This window comes from Atractosteus spatula, chromosome 5 (genome assembly GCF_055471065.1).
Source record: "Atractosteus spatula isolate fAtrSpa1 chromosome 5, fAtrSpa1.hap1, whole genome shotgun sequence".
Lineage (NCBI taxonomy): Eukaryota > Metazoa > Chordata > Actinopteri > Semionotiformes > Lepisosteidae > Atractosteus > Atractosteus spatula.
The window spans coordinates 9706701-9729523 of record NC_142710.1 but is presented as its reverse complement, the minus strand read 5'-3'; the positions used below and the strand labels follow the sequence as shown (position 1 = coordinate 9729523).

General features: G+C 47.3%; 1 protein-coding gene across 1 annotated transcript; it reads right to left on the bottom strand.

The window, feature by feature from the left end:
- Positions 1-2905: 2905 nt before the first annotated feature.
- LOC148834032 (E3 ubiquitin/ISG15 ligase TRIM25-like) lies at positions 2906-20895 on the bottom strand. The gene is made up of 8 exons (XM_088916223.1): positions 17804-20895; positions 14719-14814; positions 14340-14573; positions 14056-14215; positions 13673-13732; positions 8060-8092; positions 7675-7701; positions 2906-3758 (listed from the first exon to the last, which is right to left on the bottom strand). The coding sequence occupies exons 1-8, from the start codon at positions 18392-18394 to the stop codon at positions 3199-3201; spliced, it is 1761 nt and encodes a 586-aa protein (XP_088772349.1). The 5' UTR covers positions 18395-20895; the 3' UTR covers positions 2906-3198.
- Positions 20896-22823: the final 1928 nt, after the last annotated feature.

Here is a 22823-nt window from a genome sequence, read left to right as displayed (position 1 = left end):
TAATGACCACAGAGAGTCAGGACCTCGTTTTTACGTCTCATCCGAAGGACGGCGCCTGTTTTACACTATAGTGTCCCCATCACTATACTGGGGCATCAGGACCCACACAGAGCGCAGGGAGAGAGCACCCCCTGCTGGCCCCACTCACCCCTCTCCCAGGAGTCTCCCCTCCAGGTACTGGCCAGGCTCCCCCTGCTGGGCTCCAGTGGGCTGGGAGCTGGGTGAGAGCGCCCCCTGCTGGCCCCACTCACCCCTCTCCCAGGAGTCTCCCCTCCAGGTACTGGCCAGGCTCCCCCTGCTGGGCTCCAGTGGGCTGGGAGCTGGGAGAGAGCGCCCCCTTCTGGGCTCCAGTGGGCTGCCAGTTGTGAGCTGCAGAGTGACCTGGCTGCTGTCCAGATCAAAACGTGCCAAACCTTTGGAAAGAACTAATAATGCAATTGGAGACTTGTCGATTGAGGTAATACGGCACATCTTGAGAGCTACATAGCTCAGTAGCTACGGCGAGCAATGAAGAGATTCGGAGCGCCTAAAAGCTGTTTGTGCAGAGGTACATCCCCTTCTACCCAAACCCATCCAGTCCTGTAGCACTACCCGTTTGGACATAACTTCTACAGAGGAGACAGCTCTAAAGTCAGGACTCCGCGACCCGGCAGTGGTGTTTTGTGGCTGTAAGTGACTGAACACGCGGTCTCAGAAGTGGTGGAAAGACCGACCCCCGACTAACGTCAAGCGTCCGCACGTCAGTACAAGACTTGGACTTGCGAAAGCACTTTTTGCTGAGGGGCAGAATCAGAGAATGTGGGGGCAGGCAGGAGGTGATGTGATGGTCAGGGGTGCTGCAGCAGAACCTTGAACCTGAACTTGAACTTTACTGCCACATGTAACCGGTACTGGTCCAATGGAATTCTTACTGACAGGAAGTCTCTCGATTGTAAAACAGGTGTAAAAAACAAGACAAAGTGCAAACAGTGCATCAGGACAATACAGATACAGACAGTAGACAGTGTGCAAGTCAACATGCAGACAGTTTGAATGTAAACAATACAGACGTGTAAACAGTGCCTGGAGATGTGCGATAGATAAGGAATCACAATGAGGTAGATGGTGATGGTGTGGGTGTGGTCCGAGGGGCCTGGCTCAATGTGTTCGCCAGTCTCACTGCTTGTGGATAGAAGCTATTGAAGAATCTGGTGGTCAGTGTCCGTGTGCTCTTGTATCTCTGGCCTGAGGACAGTGGGGTGAAGAGCTCATGCCCGGGGTGGTGACTGTCCTCTGTGATGGCCAGAACTCTGCCACGGCAGCGGTCCTCATAGAGCTGTTTAATCTCGGTGAGACCGCAGCCGATGATCTTCTGGGCCATATTGACCATTCTCTGCAGTGCCTTTCTCTCTGGAGAAGAGGTGTTGCCGTACCACACGGTGATCCCGTTGGTGAGGACGCTCTCGATGGTGCAGCGGTTGAAGCTCACCAACACAGGTACTGGCATCCCCCATCGCTTGAGGCACCTCAAGATATAAAGGCGCTGCTGAGCCTTCTTCATGATAGAGCCAGTGTTCCCAGTCCAGGTTAGATCTTTAGAGATGTGAATTCCCAAAAACCTAAAGCTGGTGACTGTTTCCACTTCCATTCCATCAATACTGAGTGGGCTGTGAGTGTGTGGCCTGTGTCTCCGAAAGTCCACTATTAGCTCTTTCGTTTTCTTTACGTTCAAGTCCAGGTTATTGCTATGACACCACCTAAGCAGCTGTACGACTTCATCCCTGTAAGTGGACTCGTCATCATCGCTGATCAGTCCTATTATAGTGGTGTCATCAGCAAACTTAATGATGCGGTTGTTGCTGTGTCTTGCTGTGCAGTCGTGAGTAAATAGGCAGTACAACCTTGGACTCAGACAGCAGCCTTGTGGGGTTCCAGTGCTCAGGGTGAGTGGTGTTGATGTTTTATTGCCTATCCGCACCACCTGTGGTCTCTCGCTAAGAAAGTCCAGCAGCCAGTTGCAGACAGAGTTGCACAGACCTAATCCCCTGAGCTTTGTCACCAGTTGACTGGGTATGATGGAATTGAATGCTGAACTGTAGTCCACAAACAGCATTCTCACATACGAGTTCGTAGTGTCCAGGTGTTCCAAGGCTGTATGCTATGGAAGCCCGTTTCCGCCAGGGAGTAAAAAAAAAACGCGCTATGGTATCTCAGAATTCCGACTTAGTATCTCAGAATTGCGACTTAGTAACTCAGAATTGCGACTTAGTAACTCAGAATTGCGACTTAAAATCATTCATAAATCGTACAAGATCTAAAGGCATGGAGAGTTGTATTGTCAAGTGCCCTGATAAAAATCAAATCAATGCAGGTCTACAATAGTTTTGCTCGTTATAATCCCTACACGGTTTGCAAGATGGACACCATTATAGAGGACTTATTTTGTCGTGGTTACACAAACCATGAAATTTTGGTGTTATTGGAGGAATCACACAATGTAAAACTGAGTCTTCGGACCTTGGAAAGAATGCTGTGTAAGAATCAGCTCTGGCGAAGGCGAAACAAGACAGATGAAGAATAAAATAAAGAAAAGACTAGAAAGAAGCATCCACTTTTCCCTGGATCACGATCAGAGATCAAATAAAACGTCTCTCACAAACCACCACAGTAAAAATAAACCCCAAACGAACATAAAATACTGAATATAGTCATGTATCCCTGTATTAAAGGGAGCCGGGTATTAGACTGGCTGGAGCTGGTAACAGAATCAGCGCAGCCTACAAACTACAACTCCCATAACCACCCTGAGCCACTTCCTGTCTGCGTCACAGTCCCTGTTCCTCCTGGCTGTGGTGACGTCAGCGGGTCCCTCCCCGTTCTGGCAGCTTCACAGTCACCGGCGCGCGCAGGAGAGACTCACACGGGATTTCATTTTTAAAAGTTTATTTTCTCAAAATTAGAAAAAAAACACGGGAGGGTTTCCAGAGATATTTACAAGTCAGGAGTACAGCAGGCTGGTAGCGAGTTATCTCGCCCTCTCTCGTACATGTTATTTTTCCCCGTTTAAATGTGTTATAGTAAATAAAAAAATTAAACACGACACAACATCATCATTTCTACAATTCCTACTATATTTCTGACCTCACCTCACTGCCCGTCAGTAAACCCGTCTCCCAGTGTGAGCAGTGGACAGAGAGCTGGGAGAGAGTCAGCCTGTGTTCATGAGTCAGTGACGGGTTTAATCTCCACACTGACAGCAGGCAGCAGCTCAAGGGCTTTATCTGAATCCCGGGTACCGAAGACAGGATAGATCTTCTCCCCCTGAGTGAAGACCATGTCAGTGAAAGTGTAGAGATGAGCTCTGGACTCCACTGTGTAAAAGGAGACCTTCCTCTCCTCAATATCCACACATACCCCCAGCTTCCTGGGCCGCAGACTGAGGGGGAGACGGGTCCGAGGGGCAGTGAGAGCAAAGAAACCAGCAAACGGGAAAGAGTTAGACTCCAGACACCAGTAACCCTGCTGGGGAGAGAAGCTGAACCCCCCTTTCCTCTTTGCAGACTCTCTGGTCACTCCTATTCTCCACTCATCATTCACCTCCACCTCCCAGTAGTGTCTCCCTGAGGTGAAGGCCTCCCTGCTCACGACACAGTAATTCCAGTAATGAAACCTGTGAGGATTGTCAGAGAGACTCTTCCTCTGTCCCCGTCTCACTCTCTTCCCATCCTCAGACAGGCTGAGCTCACAGTGAGCTGTATCAGGGTCCAGAGTCACAGCAGCTGGGGAATAAAACACAAACATCACAACAGGCTCCTGCCGATCACAGTCCAACTCAACTCCATCAGACTGTGAAATGTCTTTGTCCCCAAACACATCGAGAGAGAAACACCAGTCAGTTACTAATGACTGCTCTTCCCTTCCAGAGAAACGACATCTTCTTCACTGTTTCACTAGTGTTACACATGGGAGTGATCCCAATATCCTCTAAATACAAACATTAAACACTTGTTTTCACAGCGATGAAACTTTATTTTTTTAAACGACATTATTAATAAACACAGGACCGACCGGACTGCAGGAGAAACTACAGCCCGACCACTCGCTTTCAAACACTTCACAACCCACCACAGCGACCTGTATACTGTAAGAAACTGGACAGCCTGTCTGTTAAACCGGTTTATTTCAAATCCCAGTTCAGCAGCTCGTTCATCTTCTCTGAGACCATTTTCCTGACGACGCAGAATAAGAAAGTGCTGAATTCAAAGACTGCATAATGCTCGTTTTTACAGAAAAAAAATATAATGGAAAAAGCAAAACCTTGCTGAAATATAATAAAGCCTTAACACTTCCTTTGAAAATGTGAAGAAATATCCAAAGTGTTCAGTTTAAAGCAGAAATAACATCCAGAAACCCGGAGAGAAAGACGAGAGAAACAGAGGCGCTCATACTGACTTCAGACTGCTCGCGCTCACTGTCCGCCTCTCTGATAGGAGACACCAGCTGTCAATCAGTGAGCTCTGACCACTGAGAGACGGAGGGCGGGGCTAATACATGCCCAGAGCGAATGGGGGTTTTAATCCCAAGAAGCTTTATTCGCATGACTAATGAATACTGACTTAACACTCTCCTCATACTTAATACTTCAGTGTAAACTATTAATACTTAATATTGAGTAAATACTCCCCTTTGCCTGTCTGCCTGTCAATCTAGTGAAGATCAAAGATATTCTTATCAGCTCTTATTTTTGGACTCCTGGAGCCTAGAAAGGCTGACACAGTCACCTACATGAATTTATAAAAACACCAGCAGCCATATCACTCTGCAACTCACAACTGGCAGCCCACTGCAGCTCAGCAGATATGAGCCTGGTCAGCACCTGGATGGGAGACCTCCTGGAAAAAACTAAGGCTGCTGCTGGAAGAGGTGTGAGTGGGGCCAACAGGGGGTGCTCACCCTGCAGTCTATGTGGGTCCTAATTCCCCAGTATAGCAATGGGGACATGATACTGTAAACAGGCGCTGTCCTGTGGATGAGACTTAAAACCAAGGTCCTGTGTGGTCATTAAAAATCCCAGGGTGTTTCTTGAGAAGAGTAGGGGTTTAACCCTGGTGTCCTGGCCAAATTTCCCCCTGGCTTTTACCCATCATGGCCTCCTAATAACCCCCCTCTCTGAACTGGCTTCATCACTCTGTTCTCCTCCCCACTGAGAGCTGGTGTGTGGGGAGTGTTCTGGCACACTATGGCTGCAGTCGCATCATCCAGGCGGGGCTACACACTGGTGGTGGTGGAGGGGAGTCCCCATTACCTGTAAAGCGCTATATAAGTGTAAGCAATTATTATTAATACCTGAATTCATTTCTGGGCTCAGAGCGCCTTTATTTCAGTGATGAGAGAGGTCGCCCTCTTCTGGACACTGCAACTCTGAAGCCATCATGACAACATCTTCCACTGATATTTCACACTTATTCTGTGTAGAACAGGACAGTGTCAAACACTGACTTACTCCACAGGAGAGTCTATCAGTCTGGAAACACAGACACCCTCTAGATCACTCCTGTTTGAAACGAGGTCCCCAATATCGCAGGCAAACACCCCAATACACACTCACTCTGGTGGGACTAGTGAAATAATATTGACACTCCAGTGTCATTCTTAGTGAAACACACCACTGGGTCTCTTAATGACCAGGACCATGTGAGAACACCAGCTGGGCTGAAGAGAAAGACCCCAAAGTTATTACCCCTGGCCAGTAAGAGGAGCCCTACAGCCCCAGTAAATACCCCTCTTAAACTAACCATGAGCACCTGACCCTGACATGTCTGAGCTGCTCTGAGGAAAACAGGCCACAGAGACACTGACTGACTTCATGTCACTGAAACACTGTCAGTAAAGAGAGATCAGAATTAATTACCCCCTGTCCTGAGAGGAGGGCAATTCTCAGCTCAATACTCTACTGCCCCTTCCTTTCACAGTGCTGGCATGAGTAACTGAACTTCTTATTTTGGCAGGAAATACATTATTTATTGTATTACTCTTGGCCTAGGAATAGTCCCTCAATTCAAATTACATATCCCCAACTGTTATAGTTGTTTTTTTTCACACATAGATTCTTAGACACACAGTCACTGTGTCACACTAAGGAGATAAAGACCTGTCTGATATGGAAACACAGAAGCTAAATTTACTCCCCCTGCCCTGTGAAGAAACACCCAAATCTGAGGTAAAAACCCCAATCTCTACTGACAGTAGTGATTAATGAGCTGATGTTGAAATGACTGATCTATTCTGAGACAAACACCCCACTGAGTATCTTACTGAACCCCCATCACTGCAGCCTGTCTCAGTAGAGCTCACAGCTCTCAGGTTTATTCCCAGATCAATCACAGCCTCAGGGAGCGCAGTGGGAAGGGTCTGATTTCCTAGCGCAGCACAGTGGGAAAAAGACAAAGTGTAGCTACAGTTTCCCTGGAAAAGCAATGCAAAAGAGGGAAGAAACACCAAACAAGATGAATAAGGCCACAAACTGTACAAAAAGAAAACAATCCTTACCATGGAGAAAAACACAAAAATAATCCTTATATTGCAAAAAACCCTCAACTGACTTCCAAGGATTTAGCACCAGCTTTAAAGCCCTTTAAGAGAAACAGTGCTTCTCTTGTGCCTTCAGGCAATCCTGATCAGACCTGCCTTCACTCCCCTTTCATACACTGCAGGGCTGTATAGACTGAAACACACACTGAGACTGGGGAGCATATGGGGAAAAACATTCATGCCCAGATGAAAATAAACTTTTCTTACTTGATACATCCTCCTGTAAATCAGGACATATAAAAACAGAGAAAAATGGGGTTTGTTGTGTGTTCTGTGTTTTGGCCCAGTCTTACAAGACGTACGGTAATCTGAAAAAGGGCACTGCTGTTAGGAGACATACGGTAGTTAAACAGGTACAGGCAGCAAAAATTGTCCCCAGGTACAAGGATGCGTTTACAGGGATTCAAATCAAGTTTATGTCATTTTCAGATAGGAAACTGTTTTTTAAACATGGAATGGGAAGATATTGTTTTAAAACCCAGAGTAAGAGAGAGAGAGACAGAGGACAACAAGCTGCAGGAGAGCCCAGAGTAAGAGAGAGAGAGAGACAGAGGACAATGACCGACACTAACAGAAAGATTACAGCAGCTGAGAAATGAGCAGAGACTGTATTTTTTATATTATCTGTACTACAAAAGGTGAAGATGTTGCTGTTATTTTTTTCATGTATAACAGTCATGTACCCTAGGATTTGGACAGCTGATTGTTACTGGCTCTGCTCCTGATTCCTCCTGATATTTCACATTTATTCTCAAAATCCAGGGTCACAGGCTCTGCAAAATTCAGCCTGAAGACCCTCATGAAGGAGTGACACTGACAAAGGAGTGAGCAGAGCTCACAGGACATGGCCTTTGGGTAGAACGAGTTTTGGAACACCTTCAGCCCCTCTGGAAGAACTTTCTGCTGGCCACTAGGTGAACATCTCTTAAAGATCCCAATAGGATTTCATGCACTACATTACAGACGTGACACTGAAATACATCTTCTTTTTACCGAACAGGAACAACCAATTAACACTAAAGAGATCGTCTGAGAGTGTATTCAATAACCTCTGACACGAGGGCTTAAAACAGCCCCTGTGTCATCAAGAGGAAACAGACCTACCTGCAGCACTGCAGATCCACTGCCATTCTGAAACACAGAGATACAGACACTGTTAATCACAGTCACACACTGGAACACAGAGATACAGACAGTGTTAATCACAGTCTCACACTGGAACACAGAGATACAGACACTGTTAATCACAGACACACACTGGAACACAGAGATACAGACACTGTTAATCACAGTCTCACACTGGACCACAGAGATACAGACAGTGTTAATCACAGTGACATACTGGAACACAGAGATACAGACACTGTTAATCACAGTCACACACTGGACCACAGAGATACAGACACTGTTAATCACAGTCACACACTGGTAATAAGATGTCAGTACAGTCAGTGCTGTCAGATTGCAGAGTTTCACACAGTGTACATACGTGATTTAGGGATAGGAGCTCGCTTCACAGCATCTACAGAAAGAGAGAGTAGTTCTTTATTGTATTAAAGAGCTATACTGCTTCTTACCTGTTATTATACCAGAGTTTATCCTACAATCTGCAGTCAGTCCATTTCAGGATCCCCAGTCTCCACTGCAGTGTGGATCAGAGTGTCAGTGAGTGTGAGCAGCAGTGGCTGTAAGACTGGAGTCTCACTCAATAAGACTGAGCAGCACAAGGCACTAAGACACACAGCCACATCACAGGACACCCTGGAGTCTGGTGCTTGAGCCACTGAGAGATGAGAAAATTAACAGTCTGCTGTTAACAACAGTGAGGAATATTTCACATTTAAAGACCAATCATTGATACTGAAAACTGTTCCTTGTTCAGTCAGATGAGTGAAAGTGTTGGCAATTCTCACACAGCCTGAGTGACCCGTCCCCACAGTGACCAGTATCACTGACTGAGATACAGAGATGTCCTGCTCACTGGTCACACTGCCTGATCTCTGGACATCAGCTGGACAGTGAGAGATGACCAGTTACACTCGATGGTGAGCACATCTACACCAGGCCTGATCCAGGAAGACTGACACACAGACAGTACGCTCCTGTGTTTTTGTGTATGGCTCATGCATTCATCAAGACATCTCAGACAACCTCATCCATCGTACACATGTGTAGAATATATAATAAATGATATATAGTATCTTACAAAAAATGGTAATTGTACCTAATTTGTATACATTAAAATATCTGCTATCCCAAACACAGAATATTTCAGAAAAACCTGAATGTAAAACAAGATGCAAGCTATTATTTATGATGAGAAAAATCTCCTCGGGTTATATTTCTAGTTCACAATGGTCTAAATCATAGAGTTTAAGGAAAGTGAATAGGTTTATGGTGTGGGAAATATGTCAAATATTTAAAACATAATCTTCTACTTATGTGTGTAGAGTGGGAGAGCTGTATAAGCTGTTGCAGGTTGCAAAAGAAAAAGAAGAAGTTAATTCTAGGCTGCAAAGTAATGTAAGACAAAAAAATATGCAACATTTCACCTTTGAAGTCTTCATGCATTTCATAGAATTAAACCTAATTTGTAACTTCCAGTATTCCGTTTCCTTGTTTATTTTTTAATAGAATCTCTTCCATTATGTTTTTAAACAGGTTTTTGCTCCCCTTTCTTTTTAAACCTCTCTCACACTCACTCTGGTGGGACTAGTGAAATAATATTGACACTCCAGTGTCATTCTTAGTGAAACACACCACTGGGTCTCTTAATGACCAGGACCATGTGAGAACACCAGCTGGGCTGAAGAGAAAGACCCCAAACTTATTACCCCTGGCCAGTAAGAGAGCCCTACAGCCCCAGTAAATACCCCTCTTAAACTAACCATGAGCACCTGACTCTGACATGTCTGAGCTGCTCTGAGGAAAACAGGCTGTACTGTGACCCCAAGCTTCTCTCTGTCTGTGTGTCTGTGTCTCATGGAGAGCAAGCTGGGGTCCTGTATGTGAAAAGATGAATTCCTAATGCAAGAGATTGTATATGGCAAATAAAGAGATCTTGATCTTAAACGTGTGTCATTTTTACCATTTCTGTGACAAGTAGAATTGACACAGCTTTCCAAACATCTGTTCTTCTTGATGTGAAACTGCAGAAACATGTCCTGTACAGAGTGTTTGCTCACTCTTTCAACACTGAACAGAATACATTTACGATGACTTATACCTGCTGTTGGCTTCCTGTTACTGTTGGTCCCAGTAAACAGCAAGCCAGCAATGAACAAACTGTGTAACGGGTTGTGTGTCGTCCTGAATTCTTTTTTTTTTGTCTGTCATTCCTCTATCTCTTCACATTCATCTGCGCAAAATACAGAGAAATACTGTTTTTTCCCCCTTCAACTTATACCTCTCCTGCATTTTACCGTGTAATTCCCAATTCAAGTGTATTTGATGTCTGCAGACTGTAGTCTAAAAGCGTTTGAGGTTTTTGTGCTTAAAGATTTAGTGACTGACCAACAATAACCTAAGACATTCTTATTTTGGCAGGATATCAAGAACAAATGATGTTGGGTTTTCCTATCGCTCTGTTTGTTCAGACAGATCAAGTCCTGACTGTTTCTTCCTGCTGACCCATCAGCCTGGTTGATGTGTGAAGAGAAGCAGCCATTTCTCAGACAAGAGAGAGGCCTACAGGCCCCAGAGGAGCCCCTGTACCAGAGTCACACTGCTGCTGCTCACAAGAGGCTGTGTGTCTGTGAAGCTGCAGGGGAAGAGCACTGTCATCATACCATCATTATTGTGAGACTGGCTCTGCTCCTGAATATTCCAGTTATTCACAAATCCAGGGTCTCAGACTCGGACACATTCTGACAGATGGAGAATGGCAAAGGGCTGTGGCAAGACGGACTTCCCAAGGAATTCTACACCTGCTTCTGGGACACCCCAGTGGCAGACCTGGTGGAGGTGGAACAAGAGCTCCTTCATCAGCAAAAAGCTTGGACACAGGATGAGGGAAGGTGTCATCTCTCAGCACTTCAGGAGGGGTTCAAAAGATGCTCTGCATGGACATCAAGATCGTGTCCAAGCTACTGGCCATTAGACTGAGGACCGCCCTGCCCCACTTCACCAACAGTGACCAGACATGTGGGGTGGGAGGGTGATAAGTCAGCTGGAACCTCCAGCTCACCAGAGATGCCATCACCTGGGCCGAGGACCAGAACGTGCCCATGATGGTGGTGAGCCTGGACCAGGAGAAAGCCTTCGACACAGTAAACCACAGCTATCTGTTCAGAGGGCTGGAGCACTTCAGATTCTGAGAAAGTTTTAGCTGCTGGACAGAGATACTGTACTCTGAAGTGGGCAGTAGGGTCAACATGAACAGACATCTTTGAGATTTAATCCCCCAGGAATCTGGAGTAGGACAAGAGTGTCCTCTTTCACCTCTTCTCTATGTTCTCATTACAGAGCTGTAGGCAGAGGCACAGGGGAAGTCCTCAAGATCTCCCAGTACACATGACGCTGTTCCTGATTTCAGACAGGGGGTTGCAGAGTGGGCTGCAGGTTAGGGAGCAGTACTTCAGGGCCTCAGACTTGAGGCTAATAAACAGAAAGAGCAAGGGCAAGCTCTTTGGACCCTGGAGGGACAGGAACATGCCGCCAGAAGGTCTCAAGCTTTGCATGGAGCCCCTAATGATACTGGTGGTTTCATTCCAGAGCCGGGACAACAAGAACATAAACTGGACAGAGAGGACCGTCAAGGTCAACGTGTAACTGGGCCTGTGGAAGACTCGCACGCTGACTCTCATGGGGAAAGTGAGGGTGCTGAAGGCAGACACCCTGCTGGCTTTAGCTGACCTGGTCGTGGTGTACCCTCTGTCAGCCAGACTCAGACAAGCGCTGCAAGGGATGGTGGAACAGGTACGAGTACATCACAAGGAGCCAGATGTGCCAGACAGTGAGGAAGGGGGAGAGATGTGCCGAATTTCCCCCTGAAACTCCACTGCATCTTCTTCTGCAACCTCTGTCATTAGGGGCTGGACCCCATCAGTCACAATTCTCAGTACTTTGTCAGGCTGTGGTTCTCCCTCCCAGTGAAGCATCTGATCCAGTGTCAAACACTAGTCCTGAAGCAGAAAACTGACCGGAGACCTACTAGGAGGTATGAGGCCATGAGACAGCCAGAGCTCTACACCAACAAAAGGCACTATACAAGGAAGAGGAAGGAGGAACTAGTCACCAGGGAGAGACAGATGATCCTACAGGTCACCGGGGAGGGGCTGACGATCCCATGGGAGACCTGGGTAAAGACTCAACCCAGAGGACTAGACAACAAGCTGAAGGCCCTCAGCTGGATGACTGTGCACCAGAGCTGGTGACCAGAGAGGTGTCATGGCCTCTGCAGCCAAAGGGCGCTCCTACTCTGTCCTGTCCCTAGTTCCATGTGCTTTGCTGTCCTTCCGGTGTCTCTGTCTCTGGGGATATATATGTCCAGGTCTCTCATTCCCCTTCGCTCATCATTGACGTTCGGATGTCCTGAGACCCGCCCAGCACCAGGTCGCCCCACGTCCGCTGCCTGAGGACATTGGTTTCTATACGACTCCTGAACAGCTGAGCCCAGGCTGATCCCTGTTCCACCACTACGCATAGGGTCTTTTTCACTCTCCTGCCTCTCCAGGATTTGTCCCCTCCGACATCCGTGACAGAACGCCGAGCCTCCTACTGACCCTGCGAGCGGCGCTTTTTTGTTTTTCCGCAGTTTTTTTTCCTCTGGGCTTTTTTTTTCTCTCAGCTCTCCTATTCTAATCGCGAGATTCTTTTTCCGACTCCTGTGTTGTGAGCGGGCCGTGTGCCTGGCTTTCCTCGGGTTGTCCACTCCGATATCAGTGATAGAATGTTGAAGGTGCCTATTGCCCAGTCTGCGGTATTTTTCCCGGGTTTTTGTCCTTTTGTTTGTTTCTGCCTGGTGTTTTGCTTTTTTCACTTCCTGGTTTCCCCTTCTCTCTGGTCCCCCTGTCCCCTGTGTTGTAGAACTCTTGGTTCCTATCTGTTTATTGTGGTTTGTTACCCTGGTCTCCCAGGTTTATTTCTGTCATTGTTTGTGCTTGTTTACTTGTCTTTTTTTTTTGTCTCCGGAGCACTACCCCGGCCCCCCCTTCCTCTACCCAATAAAGGTTTCTACCCTGGAGGAGGGGGTAGCTGTCAGCAGTGGACTCCCGGAGGTTTCCTTTCAGTTAAATGAGGTTTTTCCTCCCCCCAGTGCTGTGCAGCTCGCTTATTTGTATGGGCGTCAGGAGCCGCCCATGAAGGGGAGGGGGTACTGTCATGGCCTCTGCAGCCAGAGGGAGCTCCTACTCTGTCCTGTCCCTAGTTTCCTGTGCTTTGCTATCCTTCCGGTGTCTCTCTCTCTGGGGATATATATTTCCGTGTCTCTCATTCCCCTTGGCTCAGCATTGACGTTCGGATGTCCTGAGACCCGCCCAGCACCAGGTCGCCCCACGTCCGCTGCCTGAGAGCATTGGTTTCTATACGACTCCTGAACAGCTGAACTGTTTCATCAGAGCCCTGGACAGTACTGAGGGCTGAAGAAAACCCAGAAAAACCTGTTCTTTAGTGCTCCTTTTGAGAAATGGACAATCGCAGTTTCAGAGCCAGGACTGCAGCCAGTGGTAACACCCAGGAGGCTTGGAGGGGCTCTTATTGTGTGAACCAGCCTCACTGACCACTTGCAAAATAGAATGATTGATAATGGACAATCACTCTTTTTGAGACGATTTAAATTCTGTAGAAGAGTTGTTGTCAGAATTGTATTCTCTGTAAGCACTGTGCACTGCACATTGGTGTAATAAAGTGCATTTTCTTAAATCAACTACACCCACTGGAACTTCTGTGTCCATCTGTGTGTTTGACACAGTGTGTCTCTGATCCACACAGAGTGACTGTCTGCAAGCTTGACTTTCTGAATTCAGACGTGTATCAGCATGTATCAGAGTGTGAATCAGTGTGTGTGTGTCAGAGTGTGTATCAGTTTCTGTATCACTGTTCCTGCTGTGTGTTTGAGCTCCAGGTATATTTCAGAGGGGAACTGTTGTGAAAACAGACTCACAGTGGAAAAGCTGTGCTATGGACCCGGGCTCTGGAGTCAGCAGACTGTAGACTTCAATCACTGGGGAGACACACAGAGAAATGTCTCATCAGGGCTGCAGTAACAGAGTATCAGGAATAACATGTTCTACTGGACTGGGACTGTAGCCCCTATTAAAACGTTCCTGTTAAACTATATACAGCACAATATAACAACACACTTACTGTCATAAAGAATTGTGAGATTGGAGATTTTAAGATATTTCACCTAGAATTTGAATCATTGACTGACAAGCTGCTCTGATAAATACAGTCACTGCACAGAAAATCCATTGACAATATAAGAGAGAAACAGGAAATATATAAGCTGTCCAGAATCTTACATCAGTGTGTTTCTCTACTAACCTTTAATGGAAATCTTTATTGATTCCTTCTTGCAGAGATCCTCCAGTCGCTCTTTCAGTCCAGAGACAGCTCTCCTCACTGCCTCAGGAGAGAAGTGTGGACGGACAGGGACACTGGGTGAGTCTCCAGCTCCAGGGGGGACACATACAGACTGGAAATTCTGCAGCAGGTAAGAAAGAGGAGTTTCCAATCAAACACAGCACACATTCCTGGGGAGAAGCCAGGAGCGGCTCTGTGTGAGAGACACCCTTCTGTACTGCAGAGTCACAGAGCAGAGATGTTACCTGGAGGAAATGGATGTGATCCTCTGTGTGTGAGAGCTGGTTCAGCTCAGTGTCTCTCCTCTTCAGCTCAGCGATTTCCTTCTCCAGTTGCTCTAGAAGTCCTTCAGCCTGACTCACTGCAGCCCTCTCTTGAGCTCTGATCAGCTGTGTGACCTCAGAGCGTGTTCTCTCAATGGAGCAGATCAGCTCAGTAAAGATCCTGTCAGTGTCCTGTACTGCTGTGTGTGCAGAGCTCTGAGGGAGGAGACAAACACTGGATTATTGCACAGGAAAACACTCAAACTACATTATGCTGTATGCTCTGTTTCCAAAGGGTACTGTCCAGTGTCCAGCAGTGCAAATGTGTGTCTGTGTGTCCACTCCTCTGATGAATACCCACTCTGAGTGACTCCACAGCCTGTCTCAGCTCCTGCAGCTTCTTCTCTCTCTCCTGGAGTCTCTGCTGGGTTTGTGTCTGTGTCTCCCCCAGCTGCTTCTATGGAGAAACAGAGACACTCAGGACAATTCTTCTGTAAGAGAATCACATCACAGAGACACCCCTTAGAGTCACCCTGGGAAATCCACACTCTGTATCCCTGATGTCTTATCCACACGAGATGTGTTTCCTGGTCCTGTCTGACATGCTCCTGTTTCATGTCTAATCAACACTGGCAGCGTGTGCAGCGCAGCAGACACCTGACACCTGGGTCTGCACATCTGTATGTGAGGTGAAATGTAAAAAGGAGATAATTGTGTTTCAAATGATATATAAAACATCATCTAGAGATAGTTCAGGTGGGGAGCTGCGTCAGCATGCGTAGGCTGCAAAGGAACAAGCAATAGGTTTATTCCATACTGAAAAAAAGAAGAAAGAAAACACAACGTTTCGGCCGTGGAGCCTTCTCACACCTGAAGAAGAATAAACCTATTACTTGTTCCTTCATAATCTAGAGATTTCAGATTTCAATCATCTCAATATACACTAGTGTCCTGACTGCTCTCGGCATCTCAAAACAGAGGACTACAGCAGTGCTGATGAGCCTTGCTGCCACTAGTTTCTCTGAGTGCTCAGAGGAGACCCTGTGGCTGACGTGCTTGACCGCTGGATGAGGTTCTGGACCAGGCAGACCCTGTGTCCGACCACATCTCACATCCTGTCTGCTTCTGGGAAAATTCAGATCATTTCAGAGGAGAAAAGGAAACATGTTCTGTGTCAGATTGACTCCAGCAGAGCCCAGCGTGAGTCTTGTATTTAATAAAGCAGGTGAAGGTATTATACCACAGTTAACTGGTTTATGTGTCTGAGATCCACCACCTGCCTATTAGATCCCCTTCCCAGCACTTTATTTAAATCCTGTTTCTCTGCTTTCTGCCCCATAGTCCTCAGTATAAGAAATGAATCCTTGAGCACTGATGTGGTACCAGTGGCTTCACAGCTGCTGCTGTTCCCCCTGTGTGAGAAAGAGAATCACGGCTCTGGACAGCCTGAACAACTTTCACCCTCTCTCCAACTTTCATACCCTTTCATTACCTGTTCATGCAGAAAGTTTACAGTGTGCTGTTAGATTTCAGTTAAATAATCCTCTTTGAACTCCAATATGGTTTCAGACAACCTCACAGCACAGAAAGTGCAGAAAGTCACTAACGATCTTCTAACGGCTTCTGATTCTCGTTCTCTTTCTGTCCTCATTCTTACTGAACTCAGTGCTGCTTTCCACACTGTCAGCCATGACCTCTCACTTTCTTGTCTTGAGACGGTGTTTGGAGTTTCTGACACTGCTCTTCAATGGTTCCAGTCTTACCTCACTGATCACTTTCACTCTGTCTCTCTCGGCGATTGTAGCTCTGAAATTGGACTCATTAAGTCTGGTCTTCCTCAGGGGTTGACACTGGGCCCCCTACCCTTCAGCATGTATGAGTTCTGATGATACTCAAATCTGCAGTACAGTACGTCCATACTAAACTGACACTGACATGTCTCTGCTCTAATTGCTTCTCTGACATAAACACATGGATGACTCACAATTTCCTTCATTTAAACTGCTACAAGACAGAAGTCATGCTTCTTGGCACACCAATGCAGTATCCTTATCTGTGGATGACACTGTACTGGAGTCACAGTCAAAATTGAAGAACTTGGGGGTGATATCTGATCCAGGATGACACATTCAACAAATGATCAAAACATCATTCTTCCACCTCAGAAATACTGCCAGGCTGCGTCCTATGTTATATCTAATTGTTGCTGAAAAGCTGGTCAACTCTTTCATCTTTACTCATATTGACTACAGTAACGCTCCACTCGCTGGGGTATCTAAACCCACAGTGAACAAACTTCAGTATGTCCAGAATTCTGACCAGGTCTAGTGCAAGTGATCACATTACTCCTGTCCTGAAGTCCGTGCACTGGCTTCCTATCGGGTTTCATGTTGACTTCAAAGTCCTCATGATCCCCTAAAAGTCTCTGCATGGCTCGACACTTCAGTACCTGTCAGAGTTACTATCATCCTACTCCCCACCTCACAACCTTCACTCTTCTAATTCTGGTCTCCTGTCTGTCCCCCAAGCCAGCACTCTGGGTGACAGGGCTTCTCCTGCTGCAGCCCAGAGCTCTGGAACTCTATCCCTGTGGATATCATAGAGTCACCTTCCCTGAGCTCTTTCAAATCCAGACTCAAAATCTTCTGTTTCAGAAGGGTTTTAATTTAACTGGGTCTGTTTCTGCTTCTTTGCTTTTATACTGTTTTCCAAAACCCCCTTCTACCTTCTACCTTTTGTGTTCTGTAAAGTGGTTTGAGAAGCCATTTTAAATCTATCATATAAAAATAGAGTTTATTATTATAAATAATAATACTATTGTGCTTAAATTAAAGCAGGACTACATTAATGAGGGTGCAGTCTGTTCTAGAGATGTTGAGTATGCTGTGCATTAATGAGGGTGCAGTCTGTTCTAGAGGTGTTGAGTGTGCTGTGCATTAATGAGGGTGCAATCTGTTCTAGAGGTGTTGAGTGTGTTGTGCATTAATGAGGGTGCAGTCTGTTCTAGAGGTGTTGAGTGTGCTGTGCATTAATGAGGGTGCAATCTGTTCTAGAGGTGTTGAGTGTGCTGTGCATTAATGAGGATGCAATCTGTTCTAGAGGTGTTGAGTGTGTTGTGCATTAATGAGGGTGCAGTCTATTCTAGAGGTGTTGAGTGTGCTGTGTGCAGTTGTACAGGTTCACTGGTGCTTCATGAGGACAGTAAAGAGGGAAACAGTGAAGGAGAGGAGGAGGAGATAATGAACAACAGACAGTAGAACAGGAGACACTTCAGAAACACAACCAGTGTGGATCACAGCTGAGTACATGAGCAGGACTCAGCAGTGGAGATCCAGCATTACAGATACAGTAAATACAGTCCAGAGATCACTTAGAGCCCCAAATATCCTTAATATCCTTTTTACATGTTGTACTAGACACTTTATGAACAGACACAAACTCCTCACCTGTTTCTCAGTCCTTCCTGCTGCAACTGAGACAGTATCATGGCCTCTGTGTTCATCCATTGCACAAAGATAACAAACACACTTCTCATCAGTACGGCAATAGAACTCCAGCAGTTTGTCATGAGTGGAGCAGATCTTCTCCTGCAGTTGTCCTGTGGCCTCAACCATCTTGTGTCTCTTGAACGCAGGAGATTCATAGTGAGGCTGGAGGTGAGTCTGACAGTAAGAGGCCAGACACACCAGACAGGATTTCACAGCTCCCCTCTTTCTCCCAGTGCAGACATCACACAGCACATCTCCAGGGCCAGCAGGACTGTGAGCAGGAGGAGGGCCACTGAGCCCTGTCTCCTTCAGTTTCTCCACCACTTCAGCCAGGATGGTGTTTCTGTGAAGATCAGGTCTTGGGGTGAAGGTCTGTCTGCACTGGGGGCAGCTGTAGATCCCAGTCTGATCTTCCTGATCCCAGCAGTTCTTAATACAGCCCATACAGTAACTGTGTCCACAGAGCAGAGCCACTGGATCCTTCAGCAAATCCAGACACACTGAGCAGCTGAACTGGTCCTGAGAAAATGGAGAAGTGCCTTCTGCCATTTTTCTGACAAGTAAAACCTACACAGAGAGGAGCAGTGGAGACGTAGCAGTAGTGAGGCTGTTTCTAGTAAAACGAAACTGATCTCTGAGTTTCACTTCCTGGATCTGCACAGAGCTGCAGGGTTGTGATTATTAGGGGGTGTGGTTGTTAGGGGTGTGATTAGGGTTGTCAGGGGGTGTGGTTTAGAGCTGCAGTTATGAAACAGCTTTGGTGGTTGTTGTTTGGGGAAGGTGTGGGGTTGTAAGAGAAGTGACTTTCTGTGTCATTTTGGACTCAGCCTGACAGAGAGAAGTTGTTTTAATAAACGTCGATGTCAGTAGCTGCTCAGGTGAAGTCAATCCAGTTGTTTGTGTTCCCAATAATCAAAACAATAAAATACTAACTCGCTCACACAGCATGAGAAGATCAGAGCATGATGGTGACAGACAAGAGGAGGCCAGCTGGCCCATCCAGCTGTTTAATCGTTGGGAGTTATTTGGCTCCAGGATCTCCTCCAGCTGTGTTTTGACACAGGGGTGTCACAGCTCCACATGGTGCAGAGGATTTCACTGTCCGGGTGTGAGCTCTTACTGCGAGCAGTCCAGCCTGCTGTGTCTCTCTCTCCAGGCCAGTGAGCCCAGCCTGCTGTCTGGCTCTGCCCTGCAGCATGTGGGCCAGCAGGGTACGTCCAGGGCTTCGTGCCTCACCTGCGCAGTGACCTCCCTGTGAGCCGCACAGACCTGCGGAGCGCTGCAGAGCATCACGAGCCCATCTCTCCCCCGAGAGACGCTAGAGGAGCAGATGGACAGGGCAGTGTCATGTGGGTGTGATTGTGATCTCCATCCACCCAGCGCAACAGCGAGCCCCTGATCTCTGTGTGCAGCAGCTCTCCTTCCATCCACAGGGACTGACAACACCCCGCATGTCTGATAATTACTAGAAACTCATTAGTCTGACCATCTCATCTCATGTTACTCTAATTGGTTGTGGAACCTGTTTCACACTCCCACCACTGTTTGTGTAAAGCAGTACTCCTGTGCTGTGATGGAAACCCACTTTCTTGTCAACACCTCTGAGAAGTTAATCAGTCTGGATACAGTAAGTCCCTCCTGTATCTCCTGCAGCTGAGATTCACTGGTGTTCAGTGTGACGTTTTCAGAGGTCGTCTGGTCACAACCAATTGGAATCTCAGGGCTGTACTCCTGAGAAAAGCCAGGATTTCGTCCTCAAGTCTTTTACAACAAAGGCATCCAAAAACACAAGCAAGTTCCCTCTTTTAGGAAGAGAACCACAAGCAAATGGAATCCTTAATACAAACACCTGTCAGGCTCGTAAGCCCCTCCTCTTAAGGAGGCTCCAGCCCTTCCTAGTTTAGTGTTGATCTCCTGCACCTGCCTCCGGTTCCTGCCCCCCGTGCTGTACAAGCCAGGCGTTCCTGCCAGTCTGGGCTCAGCTGTGGAAGATGGACACCCGGAAGTCCAGGAGCGACTCAGCGGCACAGGCTTCATCACGGTGTCCTGATCTTCTGGGTCCGGGATGAGGGAGCATCTGGCCCCGTGACCCCCTTTTATTCCCCCGACCCTCCGCCAGATCCCGCTCCGGCTTGTAACTCCGTTCGTCTGTCAGGAGGGATCACCCGGTCTTGGACTATTGCTACACTCACGGATTCACCTCGGACTCCCTTGGACAGTTTGCCTCGGACACACCTCCCCCGAACACGCTTGTGGCGTTGTGTAGGAGGAGCTCCCCTCTTGGGGAGTACACTTCGGGGGGAGAAGCCCTCCAGAGGCTCAGCCCCGGCGGATTTAGACGACGCGACTATCCATGTGGAGATGTCCCGGAGACCGCCGTTGAACTCGGAGTAGTCTCTCTCCCCTGTCCACCACGTCGGCCTGCCCCTGCCCGTCCATATCGGGCTCCGGCGTCCTGGCTCTCTGCGGAGCTCGGCTAAGCCGGCCGATGGGACAGCCAGTCTGACCCAGGCTCACACCCCGGGATCACCAGACCCCCTAGGGGTATAATACAGAGCGCTAAAACCCACGGCGGACACGATCGCCTACCCTCTGACGCAAATACACACTTGTGTGCACATATTTCGGACACGAGGGGGCCTCGGAGGCGGAAATTTGGACCCAGAGACGCCGGACCAGTTGGGAAGGTGGGGGCAGGATATCGCAACTCAGAACGACAGACCATTGGCTCAGAAGGGGGCGGGACATCCAACACATAACGGGCGCCTGTTGGTTGAAAAAGGGGGGCGTGGCACCTGTCAAAAAGTTTGATGGAAGGTGTTGCTTCTCCCTACTACAGTGTGTGATCTCCTGTCCCAGCCTGAGGAACAGACAGTGAGCCCGTCTCTCAATAATAATAATACAGTGTGTGATCTCCTGTCCCAGCCTGAGGAACAGTGATCCTGTCTCTCAATAATAATAATACAGTGTGTGATCTCCTGTCCCAGCCTGAGGAACAGTGAGCATGTCTCTCAATAATAATAATACAGTGTGTGATCTCCTGTCCCAGCCTGAGGAACAGTGAGTCTGTCTCCCAATAATAATAATACAGTGTGTGATCTCCTGTCCCAGCCTGAGGAACAGACAGTGAGCCCGTCTCTCAATAATAATAATACAGTGTGTGACCTCCTGTCCCAGCCTGAGGAACAGTGAGCCTGTCTCTCAATAATAATAATACAGTGTGTGACCTCCTGTCCCAGCCTGAGGAACAGACAGTGAGCCTGTCTCTCAATAATAATAATACAGTGTGTGATCTGCTGTCCCAGCCTGAGGAACAGTGAGCCTGTCTCTCAATAATAATACAGTGTGTGATCTCCTGTCCCAGCCTGAGGAACAGACAGTGAGCCCGTCTCTCAATAATAATAGTGTGTGATCTCCTGTCCCAGCCTGAGGAACAGTGAGCCTGTCTCTCAATAATAATACAGTGTGTGATCTCCTGTCCCAGCCTGAGGAACAGACAGTGAGCCTGTCTCTCAATAATAATAATACAGTGTGTGACCTCCTGTCCCAGCCTGAGGAACAGTGAGCCTGTCTCTCAATAATAATAATACAGTGTGTGACCTCCTGTCCCAGCCTGAGGAACAGACAGTGAGCCTGTCTCTCAATAATAATAATACAGTGTGTGATCTGCTGTCCCAGCCTGAGGAACAGTGAGCCTGTCTCTCAATAATAATACAGTGTGTGATCTCCTGTCCCAGCCTGAGGAACAGACAGTGAGCCCGTCTCTCAATAATAATAGTGTGTGATCTCCTGTCCCAGCCTGAGGAACAGTGAGCCTGTCTCTCAATAATAATAATACAGTGTGTGATCTCCTGTCCCAGCCTGAGGAACAGTGAGCCTGTCTCTCAATAATAATACAGTGTGTGATCTCCTGTCCCAGCCTGAGGAACAGACAGTGAGCCTGTCTCTCAATAATAATAATACAGTGTGTGACCTCCTGTCCCAGCCTGAGGAACAGTGAGCCTGTCTCTCAATAATAATAATACAGTGTGTGACCTCCTGTCCCAGCCTGAGGAACAGACAGTGAGCCTGTCTCTCAATAATAATAATACAGTGTGTGATCTGCTGTCCCAGCCTGAGGAACAGTGAGCCTGTCTCTCAATAATAATACAGTGTGTGATCTCCTGTCCCAGCCTGAGGAACAGACAGTGAGCCCGTCTCTCAATAATAATAGTGTGTGATCTCCTGTCCCAGCCTCAGGAACAGTGAGCCTGTCTCTCAATAATAATAATACAGTGTGTGATCTCCTGTCCCAGCCTGTGGAACAGTGAGCCTGTCTCTCAATAATAATACAGTGTGTGACCTCCTGTCCCAGCCTGAGGAACAGTGAGCCTGTCTCTCAATAATAATAATACAGTGTGTGACCTCCTGTCCCAGCCTGAGGAACAGACAGTGAGCCCGTCTCTCAATAATAATAGTGTGTGATCTCCTGTCCCAGCCTGAGGAACAGTGAGCCTGTCTCTCAATAATAATAATACAGTGTGTGATCTCCTGTCCCAGCCTGAGGAACAGTGAGCCTGTCTCTCAATAATAATACAGTGTGTGATCTCCTGTCCCAGCCTGAGGAACAGACAGTGAGCCTGTCTCTCAATAATAATAATACAGTGTGTGATCTCCTGTCCCAGCCTGAGGAACAGACAGTGAGCCCGTCTCTCAATAATAATAATACAGTGTGTGATCTCCTGTCCCAGCCTGAGGAACAGACAGTGAGCCTGTCTCTCAACAATAATAATACAGTGTGTGATCTCCTGTCACAGCCTGAGGAACAGACAGTGAGCCCGTCTCTCAATAATAATAATACAGTGTGTGACCTCCTGTCCCAGCCTGAGGAACAGTGAGCCTGTCTCTCAATAATAATAATACAGTGTGTGACCTCCTGTCCCAGCCTGAGGAACAGACAGTGAGCCCGTCTCTCAATAATAATAATAATACAGTGTGT

What these genes read in the sequence shown, in the direction of transcription:
- LOC148834032 (XM_088916223.1), bottom strand. Translation starts at nt 18,394, where the DNA reads ATGGCAGAAGGCACTTCTCCATTTTCTCAGGACCAGTTCAGCTGCTCA. An exon ending in ATCACATCCATTTCCTCCAG is followed by an intron (nt 14,216 to 14,339) that starts GTAACATCTCTG and finishes TACCTGCTGCAG; the next exon opens with AATTTCCAGTCTGTATGTGT. An exon ending in GTGGATCTGCAGTGCTGCAG is followed by an intron (nt 3,759 to 7,674) that starts GTAGGTCTGTTT and finishes TTTATTCCCCAG; the next exon opens with CTGCTGTGACTCTGGACCCT.